Here is a 25,321-nt window from a genome sequence, read left to right as displayed (position 1 = left end):
TACCTGTCAATAATCTTACACTACATTAACCAAGATGCTGTGTTTCTGAAGAAAGTGGCTTTCCCTGTTCCTGCTTAATCAGCCACCAAGCTGAGAGACTCTAATCAAATGCAAACACTGAAGCTTTTATTTTTTAATACCAAGTGAGAATACACATCACAATTGTCAGATCTTAAGTGCTTGATGCAGTAGCTAAAAAAATAAAATCTCAAATACCTCAATTCCTGCCTCTGGAGAGTGAAAGAACATGAATACATTAGAGGCTCTGCATGGGCTGAGGAAATGTAAACATTGTTCCTATTATGGAAATGATAGTAAGACAGAAAATGTACCTTCTCTGGTCTCAGGAGACACATTTTTCATCGACTAAATCAACTCTTTCTGGAATATGTTTAATGTGTTTTACTGGCAGATATCAGTGGCACAGAATTAGAATGAAATGAAATAAAAATATCCCTTCCCAAACCCACAACACACAGCCCTTACACTTCTGCTGAAATGCTTTGTGTGTCACAGCTGAGACCTTGAAGAATTGCAGCTTTGTCACGGAGTTTTTCTGCTAAAATATTTTGATTGGTGAAGCAGTGGTTTTAAAACTCAGAAACCTTAGCCTGAAGAAGAAAACGTTTTCTTTCTCTTTTCTTTGTGAACTCTCCTCCTCCCCCGAATTGTGACATCATAGTTGGTTGCTGTGGAAATGATTGTCCTGTGACAAAGGATTGTGACTTCAGGTGGGGGGATAAATAGAAGCAGCAAATATCTCTTGAGAAATAAAGATTCTGTGATTAAACAAATACCCTTGGTAGTGAAGGGCAGGGGAGGTAATTCACCCCAGGGAAAAGATAGTAAGACACTGAATAATTTCCATATGTGACACTTGTCAAATATTTCAAGATTTATCTTCATGAACTTTTAAGGGGTAGAAACTGAGAAGCAAAAACGAGCAGGAAATTCAGCTGTAGCTCACACCTTATGTGTTGCGGAGCTCCCCAAACAGTGGGGTGTCCTGTATCCAAATATGTTTTACTACCTAGTCACCAGGGAGCTGTGCTAATGAGAATTTCTTCCTTAAATTTGCATTTCCTTGTTGTAATGCTAAAATAGCAACTGATTTTCTTTCAATTTTGGTTTTGAGTGGGTTTCTAGTGAACATCATTTTTAACCACCTACATGTGATGGCACAAAAAATGTACACCTGTCAATAAAATGGGTTTAATTTTGCTTATTGACTTGGTGATGTCACCGATGCGGGGTGGTACTAAATTTTTTCATAGCAGTGGGTATTTCGTGGGTCCCTTCCAGCCAACTGTATTTATGGAGGCTGAGCCTCCCCAGTAGATAAGTACTTGTGATAGGTAGTTATCTACAATTGACTTTGGGATTTTACAATTTAAATGACCACCTCCACTTAAGAGAACCATAGAAAGCAGGAGGCTAGAGCAATCCATTTGTTTCATTTGTTTAATTGGGAAAACTCCAAAATTTTAAAAGTTTATCCATTGCTTCTTTACTTTTAGCTCCCAAATAATTTCCTTTCATGTCTGAAGGTTCTTAACTGTCTTAGACTCATGGACCCCACTCGCTCTTTCACTGGGAAAAACTTTTAGTGGATGATATTTGAGTTCAGGTTTCTGGTTGTTAACAAATCAAGCAGGGTCTGACCTTTGAGAAAAATAGTGTCTCAGACGGCTTTCTCTGGCTCATTTTGTTATGTAAATAGTGTCCTTAAAAACCTTTCTGCATATACATCCCTCTTGCATATAGCTGATTCACTTTGTTGTAAAGCAGAAACTAACACACCATTGTAAAGCAATTATACTCCAGTAAAGATGTTAAAAAAACCAACCAACCAAACAAACAAAAAAACCTTTCTGCATTTCTTCGGCTTTGAGATGTCTACCGTGAAGCAGGTGGCTTCCCTCATCCACGTGTGCACATTCAGAAACCCCATGTCCAAAGTTAGAAACAGATCAGAGATTAAGTTGAAAGTAAAGTCAAGAAGATAAGACGTTAAAAGTTATTTTTGGAAAATGCCTTCCAAACTTAAAGCTTTCTACTGATATCATGAAAAAGGGCAAATGATTACATCAACTTTTTGCCAGTGGTCACTGCGCAGGATTGAACACACCAGACTTGTCAGTGAGGCCGGGGGTAGTGCAACACTAGAGCTCTCCAAAGGCCTGGAGTTTTAAGCTCCCATTTACTGCTGGGTGACCTTTGGGCAAATGACTTAACGTCTCTGGGCCTCAGTTTTTCCCATCTGTAATGTGGGGTTAACACACTTCATGCCTTACTGTGTAGTTACAAGAATCAGTTTAAATAATGATTAAGAAAGAGCTTAAGTGCTGTAGTTTGCTGGACAAATCTAAAGGTCAGAGGAAGCCACAAAAGAGAAATGGTGGGTTAGTAGTTCACCGAGGGCTTAAGAGTAACAGTCATAGCTTCGCCATTAGACCCCTTTTGCTATAGGTCTCCCAGGGGAGGGATAGACCTGTTCTTTCCAGCTCCAAACCTTCCGCTGTCCAAATGTTGCCAAAGGGTTGCCAAAGGTCGATGAGGCAACATCAGGGAACATGTACCTCTGTTTCAGGACTGCCTATAGGTCCTGAGTTTTGAAGTAAGTAAAACAACAACAGGGGGAAATGTTGAGCAAAACACAATGATTATAGACTCCTAGTGGAGGAATAATAATCCTGCAGTCAGCTCCTTGAGGGCAGGGACCATATTTTATATGCATTTATAATCCTAACCATCCCCAGGGCTCTTAGGTCGGACACTTAATAAGTGATCATTAAAGAAATGGGTTTGCAATACATTGTAGAGACACTTTTTAAATGGACTTCTAAATTTGGTGGGTCATCTTTGGGGTGACTATGTATAACCTTGCTTCTGAAATCACAGAAACATATCTCTAATCATAAAACAGAATATAATCATACTAACATCCATTAGGCAAAAGAATCTATAAAGGTGCTCAGTATGTATTCAAAATAATAATAGGATAAACTGTTTTTAAAAATGAAAAGACATTTGTTCTGGGATAATTCCACGAGAGAGGGTGAGGGTAAATGGGTTATTTGTAACAACTGAGTGCTCCAGTAGAATTGACTAATTCAAAACAAATGCATCTTTACAAAGGGCACACAGGGCTGGAGCTGGAGAAACATCATTGCTTCAGGTGTTGCAATTAAACCCTGGGGAAGTGGAGGGCCTTTGTAGGGTGCTATACTCCCTCCCCAGGTTCCCCCACTGTAGAGGGGGGAAGTTGGCTCCACCCTGAGCTGTTGAAATGCCTTCCTCCACCAACCCCTGGGCCTTCTGCTGTCACCAATTGAAAATGGGGCATTAGTAATGAAAACAGTATCAGAAAAACCCTTTGCACTGATTCATTAACCACCAGCTATTTCTCACCAGTCATAAGGTGCTAAATGGTTATTCTTTCCACCTTCCTACTGCAGGAAGCAAGACACACAATGGCTTAGAGATTTCTCTGAAATCATGCCTTAAATTGGCAGAACTGAGAAAGAATAGAATCTCCACTTTTTTTTTTTCTGAGGTGAGAGAGTTTTCAGATGCTGCTAGAAGGAGGTCTCAGAGGGGGCAGTTTGAAGCTCTTTAGAGGCTGAAGCAATGAAAAGATTACGAACAACCCCGCCCTCCAGGCCCTACAATATGTAATTCAAAATAAGCACAATTACAAACTGCGAAATAAGAGGAAACCCAACACAGTTCTGATTTTTCCTACGATGACTATGTCAATGCACTCTGAAATTTCACACATCAAATTCTTTATTTAAATAATGGTTTTTGGTAGCTCACGGGTACTCTGCTGTTGTCTCTAGTCTGCCCAGGGAGCCCAGCGCCAGGCTCTGGGACAACATACCTCAGAAAAGATGCTCTCCTAACTCAGGGCTCGATGGTGATGTTCTTGGTGCCTTGACTGTCACTCTCCTGGACTAATAAGGTTTTGGTTGCAAGCATCTTGCAGCAAACATTTACTAAGCACAGATGAAAGTACTGTGCTGGGTTTTGGGGAGACAAAGGTGAAGGAGGCACAAACGCTGTGATCCAGTCGGGGAGAAGGTAGGTGCGCACACATCAACTACATCCAAAGTGCGGAAGCGTCATGAGATGCATTGCTTCTACCTAATATGGATGGGCAAAGGCTTTAGGTAGGAGGTGACATTTGAGCTAAGTCTTAAGGGTGCATAGGATGTCAACTCAAGTGGAGACAGCAACAAGAACCAAGGCATGGAGGGGAGGAAAGTGAAGGCTGTGTTCAGTAATGGCCAGTGGTCCAACTTCCTTCTAGCCTCTTAGCTGTAGGCACCAGCCTCTCCGCTGCATTCGCACTTGCTTCTGGGCTTTCACACAGCCTGCTCCCTCTGCCCGGAATATCCCTGCTTACCTCCCATCCCTCTGATCTTCTCCTTTAGGTCTCAGCTTACATGAGGAAGCCTTCTCCAACTCCCTCAAGCCAGGTTAGCTCTTCCTTCTATAAGGGTCCCCAGAGCTCTGCACCTCTTTATCCTAAAATCATCACTCTAATGAGACCTGCTCTCTCTGTGTTTTTTACACCTAAACTGCTCCAGACAGCTCCACGAAGGAGAGACTTCCTGCTGAATCCCCAGGCATAAAGGTGCTCAGTAAATAGCTGTTAAATAAATAGTAAATGAATGCATGAATGAATGAGTACTTGCAGGGGAAAAATAGGAGTGAGAGCTAAACACCATTTGGAAGCAGGCTGTGAAAAGCCATGAAAGTCTGAAAAAGATATTTAGAAGACATGTCAGTTTTGGAAGGAAAGTTATTGGTTAATTTACCTGTCATTTCAACAGTCTTCTTGCTTGAGAAAGCTGACCATCGAGTCAGAGCGGGGTTCAGCTTACTCTCTTTCACACTGAATCCATTATTGAAAAAAATACAGGCTTCAAAGAGTCAGTACCTTTGCATCAAAAGCACAGCCAGTCTACTTGAATTTATTATTACTGTTATTAAAATTAAGACTCTGTCTTCAACTGTACTTATCCCCTGCATCATACAGACATACCTGGGAGATGTTATCTGTCCTATGAAAAAATGAAGCCAAACAGACAAAGAAAAAATACATGAAATCTATTGCACCTATTAAAGTAAGTCCCAAGGAAGAGCCCTACACATCCCCATCCCAGTTACCTTGCTAAGTACGTGAGACCTTAGGCAGCCAGTACCTTGAAATGGTTAAGTGCACACTTTCCTCTCTCACCCCTGTTCACTGGACTGTCTGTTTCAGAGCTGCTGTGATATGATGGATGTGTCTGTAGCCATAGTGAAGTGATTAATAGGCATCTGTGTAAAGCGGACCTGGTGACCACAAAGACAACAAAGCCCCTCTGTGTCCTTTAGAGAAATATGCAAAGGCAAAAAGGAATATGGACATTTCCTCCATCGTCGAGCCAGAGCGGGGTTCGTGTTGGGTCTGAGAGCTAAGAAAGATGGCAAAATACCAAGAAAAGCCCTGGAGTGGGATGCCCTAAAAATAGACTCTTGATTCTGCTTTATAGTAAGACAAGCCTGTAATTTCCTTGAAATCCTCATAACAACTTGGGTGGATGGAATCTAACAACCCAATCTTTCTTGTTTGAAAATCTTATTGCAACAAAATGCCAACCTCACAGTCCTGCAAGGCAGTATGAATGAATGAACGAGTCACGGGCCAAGCACCACCACCGCTGCTAACCACAGAGGGCCTGCTGTAATCCCTATTAAAGAGAGAAAAAAACAAATAGGGGGAAAACCCTAACTGGAGACAATTTATCCTCAAAGCCACACCCCAGCCCACGGAGATGACCACACGGAAAGTGCAGTGGGAGCTCTCTGTGGTTATCTCGGCAGGAAGCAGCCTTCTCCTTGTCTTACTGCATAATGCGAACCAGATGGCTTAGAAATAAACTGAACTGCCAGCAGCCGTGGAAATGGGCTCAGAGTTTATAACTCAAACTTTCCTTTTTCTTTTATTTTCAATTTTTTTTTTTTTTTTTTCTCCTGGAAGGCTGAAGATTAGGTGCCGGGAGGGGCCATGGTCTTCAAGATGTGTATCAAGTTAATGACTGACCATGCCAAAGTAGAGGCAGCTTCCTGGCTGTTTAACATCCTCAGCTCAGAAGCTATTTTAAAACTCACAAATTGAAATAATACTGACTGTGGTTGTCTGCAGATGAATCCACTTCCAGTTCTATCACCTTTGAAATTGATACATTTTTTACTTGTTGTTGGGATGCCATCACAAGAGGGAAAGGGAGAATGTGCATAAAACTTCATTTTCTCCTCTGTGCCAGTGGGAGTTCTGGGTTCACTGTTCCTCGTCTGCTCCACTGTTTTAGACTCGGCACTGCCAGGGGGCATGCTACACCCAGAGCGGAGATTGAGGTCTAGACCGGGGGTCATGATGAGATCATTTTAAAAAGCCATGCTCTGGAATGTTGATCTGTGGTTCCACGTGTTAGGACTGTCACTGTCTTTGTAAAGGTAATGACTATTTCAGATGGGCAAAGTTTTAAGCAGAATTTGCATGGTTTCTCTTCCTTTTGAGGTTTTCTTTCTAATAAGGCTAGAAACCCAACATCTAAATAGTTTTTGAAACCAGACAAAGCATTTCTGTTTTCCAGCTTCCTGGTCCCATCTTCCTTTGCTCTCTTAAGAGGCATCAAAGCTACAAAATAGGGAAGTGGATCTCCTTATAAAATTGTGAAATTCAGGTGATTCTTTGGATTATTTGCAGTGCTTTGATTTTTTTTTTTTTCCTCTGCCAAGTGAAGATAAAACAAATACGAGGAAATAGGTTTGTTTCAATACTCCTAAAACTTAAACTTGCTGGAAATATAGTTCTTGGGATCTGGGTTATAGATGGGGCTGGGTATTACTGGTTAAGAACGTAAATCTTGAGGTCGTCAAGACCTGGGTTTAAGTCTTGGATCTATAAGTAACTAGCTGTATGATCTTGGGCATTGTGCAGAACACATGTTAATGCTCAATTAATGATGTAAGGGGAGTGTTTCTAGAATTTCTGACAAGTTACCTGCCTTCTGCATGGTCCCAGATAGGCTATTTTGATGGAACACTTTGGTTGGGTTCAAGTGTATAAGCCAAGAATGGAGAAATAAGGATTTAAAAATACAACAAAATCTTGGAAAGTGACCTCAAATAAGATAGCCCATACAACTTGGAAGGTGTCCTAAATCAGTATTACTCAGCATCCGCATCACCAGGAACTTGTTAGAAATACAAATCCTTGGGTCCTACTCGGACCTTCTGAATCTGAATCTCTGGAGATTGGGTTCAGAAATCTATGTTTTAATATGGCCTCCAGATGATCTGTATGTTCACTAAAGCTTGAGAGGCACTGCCCTAAATGATATGAATAATATTCCAGAAAACAGCATCAAGGTGTTATGCTTTAAAGTCCAACCCCAGACACCACTGAGGCAGTGTATAGCCAGACTTTCAAAATTATTTGTAAAAGAATGAATAAATAGTCTTCCTTGATGTTCACTAAAGTATGACTCTTTAGTGGGTCTCGTGTAGGACATTTTCTTGCAGTTGCTGTATTCTGACAAAGAATACAAAATTGATAAGGTTTTATTGGAGAGACAAACACATCCCTAACGCTTTCCCTTGGTACCTGACAAAAGCTTGACATATGGCCTAAAATGTTGTACCACTACTTCTGTAACAGAATCAACCCAATGTGCTAGAGCCAAAAGCTGCTGGAAGAATGCACATGGTCTCTTTATTTGCCTCAGCATTAAGACAGGGGAATTGCTGATGCTCCCCGTCTCTGTCGCAGGGGCCATCAGGTAGTGGTTGGTACTAGAGAGCCCAGTCAGGACGGGGTCCCAGGAACAGAAGAAGCAGAAGCTTGGTAGGATCTCACTATTGAATAGAGCAACCTCCTTTAAAGCTTGCTTCACATGTCACCTTGAAGTCAACCCCACTCAAGCAATGCACAGCCATCAAGCAACATCTGATAATGATTCAGGGGATCTTTTCCCTTACCTCTCCATGATCGGACAAGAGAAGAAGAAACTCAGGAAGATTCTTTTCCTTTCTTTTCTGGATGGAAGAAGGGACCTGAGCTCATGTTTCATTCCCCAAATTAAGGTCCTGCTTTGCAGTAATAAAAATGCCTGGTACAAAAGTGCCCTCAGCGGAGCTCTGTGCTTACACATCTGCTGAGTTGAACTGAATGTGCAAATCCATAGAATTACATAAGACATTTTAAGTTACATTAAATTTCTGCTGTGTGCTTTTAAATCATGGAGTGCAAGACCCATCATCACTTACGGTGTATTTATTACCTTAACAAATGTCAGATGATTGCGTCCAGTGTTATCTATTATTTAAGAATAATAAGAGGCTGTAGGACTGGAAACAGCAAGCTCCAATATGTCCAAAAGGTTAGGCATGACGCAGTTTGCTGCCTTATAAATTTCTTGACATCATTTTCCCTTCTAATAAAGCATTGTCAGTGGTGACTATACTGAACTTCCATTATTCCTATACAGTTCATACTGGCTGCCCCTGCCTTTAGCGAAGAAATCTAAGTGCAGATACATATTTGAAAAAGAGTGCATCTTTTAAAAAATACAAATTTTAAAAATAATTGCAGTGGGAAATTCCTGTTATCCCGTTAAAAAGGAATCTCTTTACAAAAATAACGCCCAATTGTAGACTTACAAGAGCTTAAGAAATACTAATTAAGGATGACAAACCTTCATACCGCCCATAATTAGCTTTCTGACACCGATTAAGAGCTGTGTACTCTATACCCAGTATACGTGAATTTATCCAACTGCGTTTCACTAGTTGACTCCAGGGCCTTTCTACCACTGAAGTGCTGGGAGACTGACCTCTGATAGCATTCTTGCGGGTCTGCTCAGGCCCCCAGTGCAGTCCACGTGCTTTGCAGGACTTCACCTGTTAATTACTTGCACAGCCTGTGTCTCCCTGGGACCAGCGAGTGGACACAGCTCTTCTGTCCTCTTTCTCTCCATGGCAGTGGCATGAATTATGTATTCTGAGCAACTCTTGCAGCTTTTAAGGCCATTCTCATGTATAATGTCAAGAAAAGAGAGGCTGTCCTCAAGAAATTTCCCGGTTTCCACTCTTTTGCCCTTGCTAGACTACTTTGTTGGTGGAGCATCAAGGTTTGCAAAGTAAAACTTGTGTGTTACAAGCATTTTTTTTTTTTAAACTCCAAGAAACGAGGCTATCAGAAAGACAGTTTTGAGACAAAGCTAATATTATTTTCCCATTATTACTCATGCTCCAAAATATACGTCGACTCTTCACAATTTTATTGTTAGGACAAAACAAATTTTAGATGAACACAGTGCAGTTGAACCAATTAAAGAGCACATTTTTAACTACACCAGATGTTCAGTTAATACGATCATGCCTAACCTAGTCCCTGTAGTCCTTGAAAGTTCCATTAAGCTGTCAGAAAACTTTGTCATTTGTGTGTGTTTTTGTGCAAAAGATAGGAGGGAATGGAAAAAAAAAAAAAGACTGAAGGAAAAGGGTGGGAGCAAAATGAATTCATGTCAAGGGTGATGTGGCTTGAAAAAGTGGCTACAGATGAAAGTAAGTAGCACTTTTAGAAGGTGAATTGATTTTTTTAATACCCCAAGGTTTAAGTTGCTGATTTTAAAAGAAAAAATGAAAGTCTCTAGAATCATAATTTAAGTTCTTCATTTTTTTTGAGAAAATGATGTTAGGTGAAGAGAAAAAGGTTTAATTGGTATCTCTAGAAAAGAAAATTCAAATATTGGTGTTCAGATTCAGGCAGGCAGGGAGATGAAACAGCTTTCTACACGGCTGACATTTAACTTTTTTTCCTTCTACCCTTTCTGCAATAATCTCATCAAGACCTTCGATAAATTCAGCAAGTTGTCAAGAGGATGCAAAATTAATTAGATCAAATCTACGTCTCTGCCCGCATTGCTGAAAGAACAATTACAGCCGACCACGTGGGCATCCTCCCCACCGCACACTCACAGGGAAACTTCCGTGTCTTCCAATAGAGAGCCCAGCACCTGACCTCACAATCTATCATTTTCCTGGGTGCCTCAAAGAAAAGCCAGAGACTACAAATAGATTCCTTTTCTGGCAGGTGATAAAGAAATATTAATTTAGTAAAATAAATGGTGGCACCCTGGATTATATTACCATTTCTTTCTCAGTCTCCCCACCAATTTCAAAATCTGTTCTGGATGAAAAGTCTGCCATGTGCCCTACACCCCAGTGTTTTAACTAAAGTGATAGAGAAGGCCGAATCTGGAGCTGAGCTTGCTTGGGGCCTTACCTAGGATAGAGCTCTTAGCTTGGCAAGGATCATCTACAGAAAATGCCAGTGATGTGTGGAAACACACTTCAGATCCAAAATTGATGCAAGATTCCATCTCCCAAGCTTATTGTGTATGTGCAATTAACCACCTAATATGACTGAATAATCAATTTATTATATATCTGTCATCTGTCGATCTCTTGACCTCTGCATTTCCTTCCCTGCCACCCATCTTCCTTCCTATCACCCACTGCTTACAGGTAAAGCCAAAACCCCTTAGCATGACTTTTAATCTCAATTCCCTTTCTGGCCCTTTTACATGCTTCTCTTACTCTCAGATTTCACTCTGCCCCACTGCTAACCAGGATGTCACCTGTGTGTACCCCCTGCTAAACTGCAAGCTCCTTGAGTGCAGGGCTTATGCTGGATCAGATCAGTGTGTACTGTAGCATTCAGCAGAAGCCTTATATGTAGCGCGTGTTTGCTGAACGTCTGTTGAATGAACGAAGAAAGAAGTGAACAAACGTTGCCATTTTGCCTTTCTTTGAGTCTAGGGTTATTGTTACCATTATTACATTTTCTCTTAAATTAAATTAACTATTAAATTAACTATTATTTTCTAGTGCTCTGATTCCAGTTCACATCCTTCAAAGTCGTGGAAATGAGAAATGAAAACAAACAAACAAAGGCAGCCATATAATTGAAGAAGAAAAATAACCCCATATAGTTTACATAACTGTTGATAAAAACCTGAGGTTAAATTAAAATTAGAAAGAAACAGTAGTTTTAATCATACCCTTGTTTAGGAACAGTTTGATTTCTAAGCCTTTTTCCCTGAAAAGTGGCATTTGGAAGCTTGCTTTCAGTGATAATTTTTAAAATTACTCTAACATATTTCAAACGCATATACAACTTTTAGTGATATTTCTCTGGAATTAAATACAATGATAATATTTTTCACAGAATGAAATTTTTACTTTAATTCCTCTTATATGGGTTATTCTAGATTTTCTAAGAGTTGAAGGGCAAATGTAGACTAGAGATTAGATCTTATATACTCACTGAAGAAGTTATCAGCAACCTCTTCAATAGGATTGCCAGGTAGCAAATAAATATAGAGAATTCCTGGTTAAATTTCAACTTCAGATAAATAATAATGTTTTAGTATAAGTATGTCCCGTGCAGTAGGTGGGGCATACTTATACTAAAAAATTATTCATGGTTTATCTGAAATTCACATTTAACTGAGCACGCTGTATTTTATGTAGCAACCCTACTCTTCTACCTCCAAATAATGGGCTTCTACTGGTTCCCCATAAATATTCTTCAGACTCACTCTAAACTTTCAGAGATTAAAATAGCTTAACAGAGCATAACAAAAATGATAGTAAGCCTTTATGGGGCAGGTTTAGCACAATTTACAAATTTAAAAATATACTAATGGACTAAATTTCAAGAATTGTATCTTTATCAGCAACAACAGCAACTTAGATGCCAACTTTCTTATGAACTTTGAAAGATACCTTTCCTCTAACCCTCAAAACCAGAAATAGGGAAACTCTAATTCAGAAGCGTTGTTGGAACAACAGCAATCAGTCCCCCATCTCTTAGTGTTCCCTGGCCCTGACCCTGCATGTTCCTACCTGGTTGAGTTAGTCGTCGATTGTTAGGTGGAAGTTGGAGCCCTTTGTCCCCCCCGCTAGCAGCCCCTTCCCCATCAAATAGAACCCCTCTCAACCCCTTTCTCTGAGTTCTCTTCCAAGACGGTCCTGTTCTGCCATCACATTTAAAAATGGCTGTGATACTATAGGTTTTACTAATAAAAGCTATGCAAATTACCATGGAGTTAAGTTTTTTTTTTTTTTTTAAATAAAGCTCAGGATGTTCAAAAAGAGCCTGAGTTTGCCAGCATTTCCACAAAACTTTTAAATATGAGTCCTGTACCAGATGTACCTCACTTCCCTCATCCTCCTTGTCAAGTGATATATGACTGCTATAATATTGGTACCGAAGGGGACAGAGAAGCCGTTTCCAAGTGCTATGTCCTTGATGTGTTCAGCCAGGTTGTCTTCGGTTGTCTAATATCTTTTTCTAAAGGCTGCCGTGCACCGTTTTGCCTTGTTCACAAAGACAGTAGTGGTCGTAAAGGCTTTTTGGTGCATTTTTGTGTCTTTGTGTGCTTCATCTGTCTCGCAGTTTGATATTTCTTGGACAGGAACTATGTCTATCTCTAGTTTAGCCTCTAACTCCTTATTGGCATCCAATACTGTGCTGTAGAGCCAGTAATAAATTTTGCTTGAAGACGCCTCAGAAAACATTTTTGTTATGTAATGTTACTGAAGAAACGGCAGAGAAAATGCAGTCCAAGTTTAGGAGTCAGGGAAAGAAGAGAATCTTATTTTTCTCCCTTTATTACCGTCATCAGTAATAATTTTCTCTGTAAATAAGATCACCTGCATATGACTTGATAGGAACCAAGAAATCACTTTCCCCATTGGGAGAACTGAGATGCTTTAAAATCCTTCATCCATTAGATTTTAAGCATTGCAGATTGTTAAAACTCAGAAGCTATTGGGCCAGGCTCTGTTACCAAATATACTCTCTTAAAATGGGATTTCCTAGCCTGTTCATGAAGAAAGCCTGGCTCTGAGGGTTTGGGACTCAGAATAGGTAAAGTTTGAAAGAGAGAAAAGGGAAAGAAGGGTCAAGTGTAGGTTACTGCCAAGTCAGGGGAACATGCTGTAGCCCAAGAGTCCTTACAGATCTCAGAAAAGTAGGCGGGAAGCAGAAGTGCTGGAGGTAAACTTTCCCTGGGCCACAATTTGGGAAATAACGAGCTGCAGTCTACACTTGGATGCACACTGCTGGTCTGGAGAATCATCTCGCCAGGTGCTTAACAAGCCTAGAATGACTAATCTGTTTTTAGTCTAAATCCATTTTACTCTCAATTCCTACTTGACCAAACTTCTCATCCCTAATCACAAAGCTCAGTAGTTGGAAGAGAAATCAGAAGAGCACTAGGTCGTATAACTGCAGCGCTCAGAGCCCAGCCAGAAGGTAGGGCCGGTATTCAGCCTCGTTCTTCCAAATGCCAGAAGCACAGTTTTGGTCTAGTTTAATCATCACTGGACTTTTTAAATTGCTCCAGGCCAGAGTTACCCACACTTTACTCACCAGCTACCAATGCTACAGTTCTGGTGAAATCAATGAGCCTCACTTACCATGTTATTTACTTTTTACACCTCTGTATCCCTATACTTCCTGCATTAGTAGTTACTTAATATTTAATTTAAATTACCTTTAAGGTGCGTTTCAAGTGGAAACTTCATATCATTATCATAAATGGAAAAAAGTGTCACTTTTCATAGATAGAAGGTAACCATAGAAATAAAATTAACTGAAAGCAAAACAATGTTTGTTCCAGCTAGCTCCAGCTGCATGGCAAAGCCCCCAATCTAAAGCCTGTTCTTTCTTCTCAAAAGGATAGTAGCAAGCTTCTGGAGTTGTTAAAGCACCAAACTAGGACTTTTGCCTTGACATAACCAAGAAGACGGAAAGAGAAATGAAAGGGGCATTAACTTTCCACTGCATGATTCAGTATTCCTGAAGGCCATGGTGTCTCTGAGCCATCTAAATCATCTCACGTCAGATGTGACATGTCCTACTTGGAGGCTATGATGGCTTTGAGGAATCAGTAATTGACTGTAAAGAGGATTGTTGATAAACTCTATGATTTATACAGTTCCATTCAGGATTGCTATGCAGTGTGGCCAGTATACGCATCATTCTTCACAGACCTTCTGAATCTTACTGGAATGTTATTTCCCAAACTAAAAATTGCTTACAGAATAGCTTGTACATTGATTAAAATATATTCAGCATTTGCTGTACATTTTAGTTTAAATTATTCATTTGATCTCTAATTTAAATTCTGTTTCTACATCTTTTCCTTGTCTGTAATGACATCTTCTTGACTAAATATAATAATGTGATAATATCTTGTTTTAAAGATTTCCCAAAATATATAAGCGTATATATAAGCTCTGGCATTTCCAATCAAATGGGAACATTTTTGTATATATCGACTATTTCATCAGTTTTTCGAGAGCCCACAAGAACTTTAGAAAATAAACTCTGAAGTAGGGGATTTTCTTCTAATCTGATTTATTCTTGTGTCTTTGTGGCAGTGGTCCACAATTACATTAGACACTTATGCTACACAGCTCTCTTGGCAGATCTGTCCCTGGCTAATTTCCTCACCTATCTTGCAGTCTTCTTGGAAATCAGGTTTTGGAGGATTATTACTTTTGGTCAGAAACAAGAGGCACAAGAGTGGCTATTAATTCTCAGTATTGCTTAACCTAGAAAAGAAAGCTCTTATTTCTTTTGCTGTGGGAAGGGGGGTGAGGGGAGACAAGCCAGATCTAAAAATAAACTGGATTTTCTTTCTTATTCATATGTAATTAGAGCCCCTTTGTAACTACTCATTACTACCTCAATAGTTATAGGATGAATAAATAATATATATTTTTAAATGTGGCAAAACCAAGAAAGAAGTAGCCAGGGCTGCTTCTAATTTATCAACTTGGTGATTAAAGGGCTGGCTGTAGAGGCTCCAGACATCTAGGGAGCCAGAGATAAAACAGGGCAGTTGGCTGTGTTTTTACTAATGAATCTAGGGCTTGAAAGATATCAGGCAATTTTAAAGAAAAGCAGCAAGGACAAGAGATATTAGACAAGGCCAGTAGGGTAATGAAGGACAAGGCCAGTTACTGAGCGAGAAAATTACTTCATTTTCTGTGATAATACTTCTGTGTGCTTTGTAGCTCTCTTCTCACGCTTTGTTAGTATGACTGTATATATATATATATATACGTACAGCATCGAAATGCTACCCCCAGCGTAGAAGGAAAGAGCCTTGGAACGTTCCGCAGAGGGGCAGAGGGCTTGGGTCTATTATTTTGAAAGGGGGAGGCTAAGAACAATGGTAGCAGAAGGGGGTTAGACTGCAAGGTGAGGAACAGTGCTTTGACAGAACGTGAGGGACGCACAGGATTAAATCAAGACGAAAGACACAGCAAGGAAAAGAAAGAAAAAGACAAGCAAACATACTCTGGAAATGCAGGACTGTTTGGAGGATGAGGTGGGACCAGGAGTGGTGGGATCAACCCGGTGGTGCTCAACATTTCTGCAGAGCAGAGCTCTGGGCTCGTTTGCTCACTGGTCTTTTTTCAGCAGCCAAAACGGAAAGGGCATGGGACACTTGACTCCTCCTCAGCTAGCTGGTCAGCAGACACATTTTCTGCTTAGCGGGGAAATGTGCGGTATTTTAGAAACAGTTCCAGAGTATATTTAGCTCCTAAAGCTGGGGCACACACGTGTCACATTCCCATAAGACAATCGGCCCAGTGAGAAGAGCATCCACCAGAGGCCCGCAGAAACCCCATTAAACTCTTGCATCCCAGGAGGTGCTGCGCACCCGGATGTGACATCATTAAGGCACCCACGTCAGGGAATGGAAAGAAGCGAGGGCATCACAGATTGGGTCAAGTTAAAGGACGTAATCACGAGTCAGAAAAGAAACAAGACTTTTCCAACGGAGTAACGCCATCACCAAGTCATACCACACAGTGCTTGGCAAAACAAAACAAAAGTTCAAAATAAATCATGAACGTTAAACAGAAGAACACTTCAGAGCAAAATGGAAATTAAAAATCATAAAAAAATCATGACAAAAGGAACATTAAGCTACATTACTTTTTTATTTTTAAAGTTTCTGCATAACAACTCATTGTCATTGCCCTATCAAATACACACGTCATCAGCTGTCAAAAATGAAGCTCAAATTTGACAGGGCAAGGCAAGGAGTTAATAGCACGAGAGCGGTGATCATGTTGAACACCATGCAGTCACCTCTGCCACCATTGTTTGACAATTTGTAGACTGCTTCCAGCTTTGTCAATATTCATAATAAGGCCCAAGAGAATGAACAATGCCGAATTTTAAAATGATCTGTCAAAGTGTTAATTGGACTCTTTGATAACCTCCATCCCTCGGGAGAGTTAACGATTGGAGAAAATTCACGCCCTCCGTCTCAGTGAAGTGAAGAGGAAATGACTGTAACCAACAGCCAGATATTTGGTTGACATATTTAATGCTTTACTGGAAAGGCTGTTTGGTTTTTCAGAAAGTTGCAGTGGGCAAATACAAAGTGATTTTTACTGTGTTGTCTGTTCTTGAGAACTCGGCCAAGACTAACACATCTGCGGTCGGGAGCCACACAGAACAAATAATGGCACATGCTGGGGCTGGTGGCCTGCTGTGATAGTCCTGCCCCATCACAAATTGGCCTGGTGCTTTCTTGTGATGGTTAAGAGCAGGGATCCCACCAATTTAGAGGCTACTGAGACAAAAGCCACTTAAAAAAAAAAAAGATTGGGGCAGGACATATTAACAATAAGAAGTTATGGAAGAATAATAAAATCGATTAAGGGGATATATTAAAGAACAAGTTACGGGACTTCCCTGGCGGTCCAGTGGTTAAGACTTCACCTTCCGATGCAGGGCATGCGGGTTTGATCCCTGGTAGGGGAGCTAAGATCCCACATGCCTTGCGGCCAAAAAACTAAAACAGAAGCAATATTGTAACAAATTCAGTAAAGACTTAAAAAAGAAAAAAAAAAAGAACAAGTTAAAAGGGCTACATCTTCCCATTTTGGGCTTGGCATGTAGCAGCAGAAGGTACGACATTCTCAGGAGATGAGCCGCCAACAACAAAAAAAAAGATGAAAATTTAGCGTGTGAGTCTGCCTAGCAAACATTCTCTAAAAGTAAAGATGTAAATACGTATACAGAAAACCCTGGGGGAAGACATGATAGAGACTGTCTTCCAAGGGTCACTGTGGCTGGTCTGCCCTTGAGACTCAAATCCCTGCTTGGATGAAACTCTTGAAAACATATAGAAGTAAACAAGGCTGAATGGGGGGAAACAGCTCGCAACATAACTGAGCTTTTCAGTCTCTGATTTACAAGACTGTTTTTTGGACAAGTAAAGGCCTCTTTGGTTGCAGCTGCAACTAAAGTAGGATGTGTTACCAGAAGCAACAAATGGCGAGAAAAGAGATGACATTTCCTGTCTCTAGTTGAGCAAAGCAAGCCAGGGAGAATTTAGGACAGTTCACAGTAGAGTCCCTTTCATTTAGTGCAGCTTCCTTTCCATTTTAAATGCATAGCAATTCTGCTTGATTAAATAACATATTTTTGTTTTAGCTGTTATCCTCTGAGGGCAATTAAGTGCGTCTCAGGACCTCAGCTCTATTCAAATTCAGCACCATGCGAGAGTGAGGGATGCTACCAGCCAGAAAAGACTTCCCTCTGCTATTTCTCCATTCACTGATTAAACGGGCTTTTACTTTGATTACGTGTACTTGCCAAAGCCTGCACCACATTCCATCCCATTATGGGGGGAAGAGAGGATCCAAAAATCACTGAATGAGCTAAGAGGAGTGGAAAGGGATCTCAGGAGCCAGTGTCTGCTTTGGGCCAAGCCATGCCTCTCTTGGGTGGAGGAAGCTTAGAGGATGTGTTATTTGTTTTGTGTGGTTTCTCCTTGGTCAGGGCATCATTGTGGATCAAGCCTAGCATAGAGGATTGGGTTGCAGCCTTTTCTGAGACGCTTTCAATCGTAGTGTGTTGGAGGTTCGTTCCTTACATGCTGCTGTGATTCAGCTGGAAGCAGTTCCATAGTCCTCCCCGCTTTTCCCTCCCTCTCCCCCCAGAGGAAGAGGTACTTCCAAGGCCTTACCCTTCTTGTCTTGGTGATTATGGGAAGACACTGCCCCCAAAGAGTCTGTGCTGTCAGGTGACTCTTTCCAGTCCAGCATTCCTCCCCTAGACTCATAGCCCTCTTGAGCCGCCGAATTGGACGTGGTGGTGCTGGGCAGGAGGGAACTGGAGTGCCCTGTTTTCATCACAAATACAGTTAGGGAGAACATCACCGGAGACACCCGCTTTCCCTTTGCTCAGAGGCCAGGAGGTTGGGCACCCACGCTGGCTGTAAAAGACTCAAAGGAGATTGTCCTAGAAATAACAAGACTGGTGGGTAGGATTCAGCAGAAGACCCCTTGAACTTGTAGTTAGAGGATGAAGGGCCAGATCTTGTCTCGGCTGCTTGCTGGATGAGCCTGAGGGAATCACTTAAGCTCTCTGGGCCTTGGTTGGTTTTCCCTGTGCACGAAGTGGAGATGATGTCGTTTACCTCCCAGTGTTGGAAGGATAAAGTGACATCATGTTGAAAGTTCCTAACAGTATCTGACACATAGTAAGTGCTCAAGAAGTATCAGAGTCCTTCTTTGGTATATTCTCATAGCAGCACTAAGGTCGAATGTGTCCACTCTGGGGACAGCATTTGTGACTGATGGGGCAGGTTTATGGTAGTGGGTGAGCCTCTGCCCCGTCACAAACAACTCAGCTGCCCTGAGCCTTTCCCATGGAGGATGTGTCTAGTTTTCAGCTGCAACTCAGCCTCACAGGCATTCCTCTTTGTGGGGGAAGTGACTGCTTTCTAAAGGGATCTGCTCCCACCCCCTCCTTCCTGGAACAGAAGCCTCAAGTGCTCCATGTTGTTACGGCTGTGCCTTTTGTGTCTTATTCCAACCAAGTTAGTTTCATGGTTTCATGACTCATACTAGTGAGAGGTGGTTTTTGAGGCCACACTGACTGATACCATTCAGATTAGAAAGGGAAAGCTTTTTGAGGTCCAGAGTGGCCTACCAGAGGATAACGCCAGAGGAAGAATGGCCAGGTCGGGAGTTATGGCAGAAACTGAATGTTTCCTGTGAACACCTTTCTAAGCTTTCCCTCCCATCATTCCACAAGGTTAAATGCAGATCATATCTGGTGCTTTGATCTAAGCTGTCACAATGATTTAAAGAAGCCCCACTACCTGTTCTCTCTGGTGGAAATAAAAAATAACCTCTCTGTGATTTTCAAGTAGAGTCTTTGGCTTATTAAAGCATCTTACCTATAGCAACCTCTTGAACAATTTTTAAAAAGACATCAGGGAAACTACTGTGAATGTGTAATTGGTGCCTTTGGTAGAAAGTAGGACAGATTCACAAGTGGCTCCAGCCTTGGGCTGTGATCACCACACATGTGATAAATATGATACTAGCCACCAGAAAGAAAGATTATAATGAATGCACTGCATTCTTCTTTTTTACAATTATTATTGGAAGTTGGATTCCTAGGAGACTTTAATACTATAAATTACATACTATGTATACACACACACACACACACATACACATGTGTGTGTGTGTATGAATAAAGTGGGGAAAAGCAAGCAAGCCAAGTGGCTTATCTAAGCTATAGGATTTCCATGGAAGCTCCACACTTAAAGTGTTACCACAAAGCTTTGGTAACATTTAAGAGGCCCCTTTCTGTGTAGAGCTTGTTTGGCTCTTAAACAGCTTCAAATATCCGCTTTGTTGCAAATAGTCTAGTTCTTATCCAACTGCTAAAAACCTGTTCATTTAAAACTAAAGAATTCTTGCATCTAGACTTTTTGTTTTTATATTTCTGGGTTTCACATCTCATCTCCCAATACTGGTAAGAGAACAAGGGTAGGAAAATTATTAACCTGGAATTGGAAATACAGACTTTCTTTTACTTCCTTTATGCTTATATTGAGGTCTAAAATATAGCCTCTATTTTCTACTCTTGAATTCAGCAATGCTCTCATGCAATATACAGTCAACCTAAGAGACTTCAGCACCCAGCCTAAGCAAACAATTAGAAATAGCTTCAGGGAGTCAGAAAGGGGGGAAGGAAAAAAAGAAGCCTCTCCTCCAAGTAGCAAGAATTTCTTTTACCTGAATTGATATGCATTTTGAGCACTTTCAATTTAACTGTGTTCAAGGGGCAATTTTATGGTGATGCCATAAGTATGGTTTAGGGAGAACATTTCTTAATACGGTAATCTAGGGGAAATACATGCCTAAGGGACACATTCTCTGTAGAAAGATTTCCTGGACCATATGCTACAAATATATGGAAAAGTCATTGGTAATGGAAAGCTATGGCTATGAGAGGAAATTAATGTGGACCAGATGGTAGTTAGGTAGGAAAATGTTTCACGGAAATGTGAGAAATCAGCTCCTGCCTATTGCTAAAGTGTTAGTCTAATACCCACCACATCTCCATCTTCTACATGTAAATCTAGAGAAACCATGCATCTGATGTACTCAAATGGAAAAAAAATAGAACAGCATGAGGTTTGTAATCTTTTAAACTTATGCTTGAGGACAGGCACCGTGTGTCACGGGTGAAGCAAACAGTCGGAGAAAGCAATGCCTGATTCTCAAGAATTTTAGAACTACCATGTAAAAGCGCCATTAAGCAGCCATCCTCAGTTTGAAATCAAAGAGGTGTATTATTATTACCTCTCCAACTGTTAAAAGGAAATCACTTATATTCCTTCTTAGAATCTGATTCTACAGGCTATATTGTTTTTGTGCATTCCCTAAGAGACTGTAACCAAAATAATGCTACAAAAATAGGCAATCGTTTGTGGATATGGTATTACATGTCAACAATTTGGAACCTATAATGTTGACTTGTTAATCCAGTATGAAAAGTCATATTTTAATCAATGGAGCTTATGATGTATTATTCTTATAATATACAAAGAAATAGATTTAAAAAGTTAACTTTAATATGCATCATATTGTTTCTCTATATCTACAAGTCTTTGTAATTCTAGAGGTTAGAGATCCTTCAAACTACTCTAACCTATTAACAATGATTGTACCCAATTAGACACAGGAGAGACACTAAATCAATACAAGAGAGGATGAGAGAAGGAAGATAATCAGGGTCCAATTCACTAAAAAAGGGTTCTTGTATATGTAAGTGGTGTTGCACAGAGCTTTTGCCACACAGAGAGTTTGCATGGCTTATTGAACGATCCCTTTTTCAGAGTTAGGCAATTCTGGTTCTGCGGGTCACCCTATGAGTCTGTACTCAGCTACTGAACTTTCTATGGGAACATGCAAAGGACACAGCTAGACACAGTGGGTGGATTTTGGACTTTGGGGTTGGCTTCCTAGTCTACATCCATGCTCATAAAAACAGCAATTTGCTTTTTCCTTTGATGGTTCAAATATAGCACCTAATCCAGTGCCTGGCACATAGTAAGCACTAAACTAATGTCTGCAAATGAATGAGTTAAATCTCTTCTAGGTTTATTAGCTCCAAAATAAGCATCTCTTTCAGTAGTTTGTGAAAAGAAAGTCTCCTCTGTTTTTGCAAGTACTGTCTGGACCAGCCCTCATGTTGATGGTCAATTAATCCTCTAACCCCTTCACACCGGAGAGATTGAGCCTGAAATGGACAGGATCATTAGTTGAAAGGAAAATTCCAACTCTTCTTTAGTTTCATCACAGAAACCACTGACCGAGCGAATGGGCATTGTTCTTTAAAGTGTTAACGTGGAGGAATTAATAAGTTCCTTTCCTTTTGTAAAAGCAGTAAGAGAAATCCATAAATTGAAGAGTGCTTTTTGTTCATAAAGAGCATCCCATGGTTTAATTATTCTATCTATATGAGAAATTGCCTGGGAGTTAAAATCGGCCTTAGTACTATTGATGAATGCTGGGGTTACTGGTTCAATTAGATTCCAGACCTGAATTTCTCAGTATCTGATAAAGATTATTCAATTATAGGAAATGATTGCAAAGTATGATATTGGAGAAGTGCAGATGCGAAGTGGGTTCTCTTTGTGAAGGGCAAGCTAAGCTAGATGACACTTGCCTCCTGAGAAATGTTTCTTCCAGCTGTTGGTGTTTGATATTCTGGCTTGAATCATAGATGAGAGAATGGTAAAGGTGGATGAATCCAGTGGGCTCATCTACTCCATGCTGCCTCACTTCACGACAGGAGAAGCCGGGCATTGTTTTCCCTATCTGCACAGCCCCAGTTTATAAGATAGTCTTTAGGACTTTCAAAGAGGCTTTTTATTTATGCTAATTAGACACAGGAGTGAGAGTTTCCACAGAGCTATTAGATGTATTTGTAGCCATCTTGAACTATTTCTTTGAATCCTGAATCCACCTTGCTTTCTTTTCTTCCCTCTTTTTTTCTTTTCTTTATTTTGTCCCCTTCCTCTATTACCTACCTCTACATTTAAAGACTGACCTAGAGCTGTTATTGTTACGTGTCTTAAACATAAAAGTTATAAATTGTGTATCAATGAAGCTTGTAGTCCCCATTATAATGCAGAAGCTTAAATTTCCCATTACATATATGTTGTTCATTATCTTTAAAAAACGCATGAATAGTTTACCTTAATAAACATTTGGGGAGGCTTTGAGAAATGGAACTGGAACATTTCAACTACAGTTTAACTTTTCTTATAAAGAGCTCAGAATAGTCTGTTTATGGACTTAATGGCTTTGTTTAGTATAGTGTCTGTATATTTCAGAGCAGGAACAATGGGGTAAATCCTGTTTGCACATCATTTCCACTGCGTCACTCTTCCTTGTATACATTTAAAGACGTTTCACTGAAGATAGGTCTAAATATTCATACTCTTCGTGTGATTAAATTTCGATGGCTATATTGGAAAGTTTTGCCTGATAAGAACTTAGTATCTGCACTCTGTATAGATTTCCCTGCAGAGGGTATTGTTCTGAAAGTCAGCATTTTGGGGAATGATACTATCTATCAGTTAAGGAGCTATGGCCTATGAGTTATAAGCACTGTTCTTTTATCTTGGATGTACTTATGTCCAAAAGCAATTTCTTCTCCCTCAAGAACTCATTAAATGCATTCACCAAATTCCCTAAGGTTGGCATATTTCATGTTCTGTGGATTAAAAATGTAGGACTCATTCTCACATGTCAGTTGTCTCAGATATGTAGAGTAATTTTTGAAGCATCATGAAATCTATGAATAATTTTAGTGAATTGGGGCCCTGAAGTAGCAAAGAATCTGGTCCATGATGTTTAGGAATGAAGATTATAAACTACCACAGGATGAATGGCTCGAAGAATAAAAAAAAAAATAACCCATAAACTGACCATATACTGTGTTGTAAGACATTTCATGATCTGGTAGAGGAGTTGAAATGTCTATAAAAAATAATGAGAATTTAAAAATTAATTTAAAAAGAAACGTAAAATTCGAAAATAAGAGGTTTAGTGAAACAGGATTTCTCAAATATATTTCCATTGCTGTTAAATTATGAGTAATATCTTCCTTACCATTCAGTGCCACGAAGGAATCTGAAAGACAGAAGGGGGGAGTAAGTTACTTAGCATTTAGCACTCTGCTCAGTGTGACTTCCGTAGTAAGTGGGAGTGAGCTGGTACAGAGCTGTGCTAACATTCGATCCCCAATACTAAGTAAGTGCTTTTTACTTTCTGCTTGTAATAGAAGATGCTTCATATTTGGTCCGATTTCATATCCTTATACTATCTCTTTCCCAAGTGAGCTTCCTCAAAGTCATGCCTTTGCTGCCAAGAGGCAGAGAAAAAGCAAGTTAGTGGAAGGAATGGTAACTGCGATTATACGTAAGCCCTACTCCATACAGAGGGATGTGTATGTGGATAAAGTGAGTGACATCTGGACCACACTTACAAAGCACTTTTTCTTTACATTCTCTCTCATTTCATCCTCCCAACCATGCTGTGAGGAACTGTCCAGTATCACAATGTTCTGAACTCAGCAGGGGGGGTCTTAGGAAATTAACAAAAATAAAAATCACACACATAGGCAACATACGTGTGTGTGTGTGTGTGTGTGTGCACGCGCGTGCCCCCGCTGTGTGTCTGGGTCACGTCACTTGTTCACTCAGCCTGCTACTCAGCCTCTGATACTGGCTCTTTATGGTTTCCTCATTTCCCCTAAAACTCCTGTTAAAGAGTCATTGTGCACCAAATATCTAAATCCTTTGAATGCCTGTGTGTGACTAGATATGTCTAACAGAAGTAGGTCACGCTCCAGTGGGCGCCCAGGAGCAGAGAAGCCACTAGGAAAGGCATTACCTCCTGCCTGGAGCAGGCACCCTACGTGCCTCAGCAGGAGTGGGGGTCGAGTTACGGAGCACACGAAAACACAGAGGTTTGACCACTGAGACGGAAGAGTAAATCACTGGCCTGGGGCCTGAGGGTCTGCCCCGCGCTCAGCCTGAGGACCCAGGCGTGGTGTGAGCCTGCTGGTGTAGTGGATGCTCTAGAGAGCCGGTAACACTTTCACCTTTTTCATATATTTACCTATTCAATCCAAATTGACACCCCTATTTTTCTAGATGCCTATATCATCGAATCATAAAAATATGGAGAAAATTATTCACTAAAATCAGCTAATTAAGTTCACTCAGACATACATACCAACCGAAACCCGTTTCCCTAAAAATGGGGCCACAAGGCACCAACATGATCAAGAGCCACCAAATCAAACATCAAATTGTTTCATTGCACACACATAGCAGATCTTTTGGTGATGACACTGTCTCCTATGCTGATTTCTTAATTCAGATTTTGTGTGTGAAGACATAAGAAGAAGCTTTTTCCGGTATATATTTGCAAACCAAAAAAAAATATGGCCAAGAATTTGGAGATGAGGCTGTCTGTGGCCCTATTTATTTGATTATGTCTGTTTTCTAGAAAAGATAAGGTATTAAATGGCACCTTAGAATCTGTAATTTCAGGACTCAATGGCTCAAAGATTTAGAGCTATATCCATGATTTTCATTATCAAATCACATGTCAGAAGTAATATAGTTTCATTCCCTTCGGAGCTATTTTTGGTGCCATTCTGAATGCAGGCTTCTTGAAATTTATCACAACAGTTAAAACATGGCAAACTAAATGTTTTCCAAGAGTATGGCATTATTCTCTAAATTAGCATTAATAAAGCATTTTCAGGAGAATGTTGATATTAATCAGATCACTGGACAACTGGGCAGACCTTTGACCAGGATCCTTTATAAAAAGT

General features: G+C 40.4%; 1 protein-coding gene across 7 annotated transcripts in view; it reads right to left on the bottom strand.

Moving 5' to 3' along the window:
* SEMA6A (semaphorin 6A) overlaps window positions 1-25,321 on the bottom strand; it is a 128,314-nt gene that overhangs the window by 5,097 nt on the left and 97,896 nt on the right. For 3 of the 7 annotated variants that reach the window (XM_082455730.1, XM_082455729.1, XM_082455732.1), the window contains 3 exons: window positions 23,587-23,607; window positions 23,404-23,454; window positions 18,129-18,284 (listed from right to left, as the gene is read on the bottom strand). In XM_082455730.1, coding sequence (XP_082311856.1) covers window positions 18,129-18,284; window positions 23,404-23,454; window positions 23,587-23,607 — 228 coding nt within the window. The remainder of the gene's footprint in view (window positions 1-18,128; window positions 18,285-23,403; window positions 23,455-23,586; window positions 23,608-25,321) is intronic. The other 4 variants (XM_082455734.1, XM_082455735.1, XM_082455733.1 and 1 more) reach the window with 3 other exon arrangements.

The sequence above is a fragment of the Balaenoptera physalus genome, assembly GCF_965194825.1.
Source record: "Balaenoptera physalus genome assembly, chromosome: 3".
In the NCBI taxonomy this organism is placed as follows: Eukaryota; Metazoa; Chordata; class Mammalia; order Artiodactyla; family Balaenopteridae; genus Balaenoptera; species Balaenoptera physalus.
Note: the sequence above shows the minus strand (reverse complement) of the source record. Positions and strands in the feature narration are given on the sequence as shown.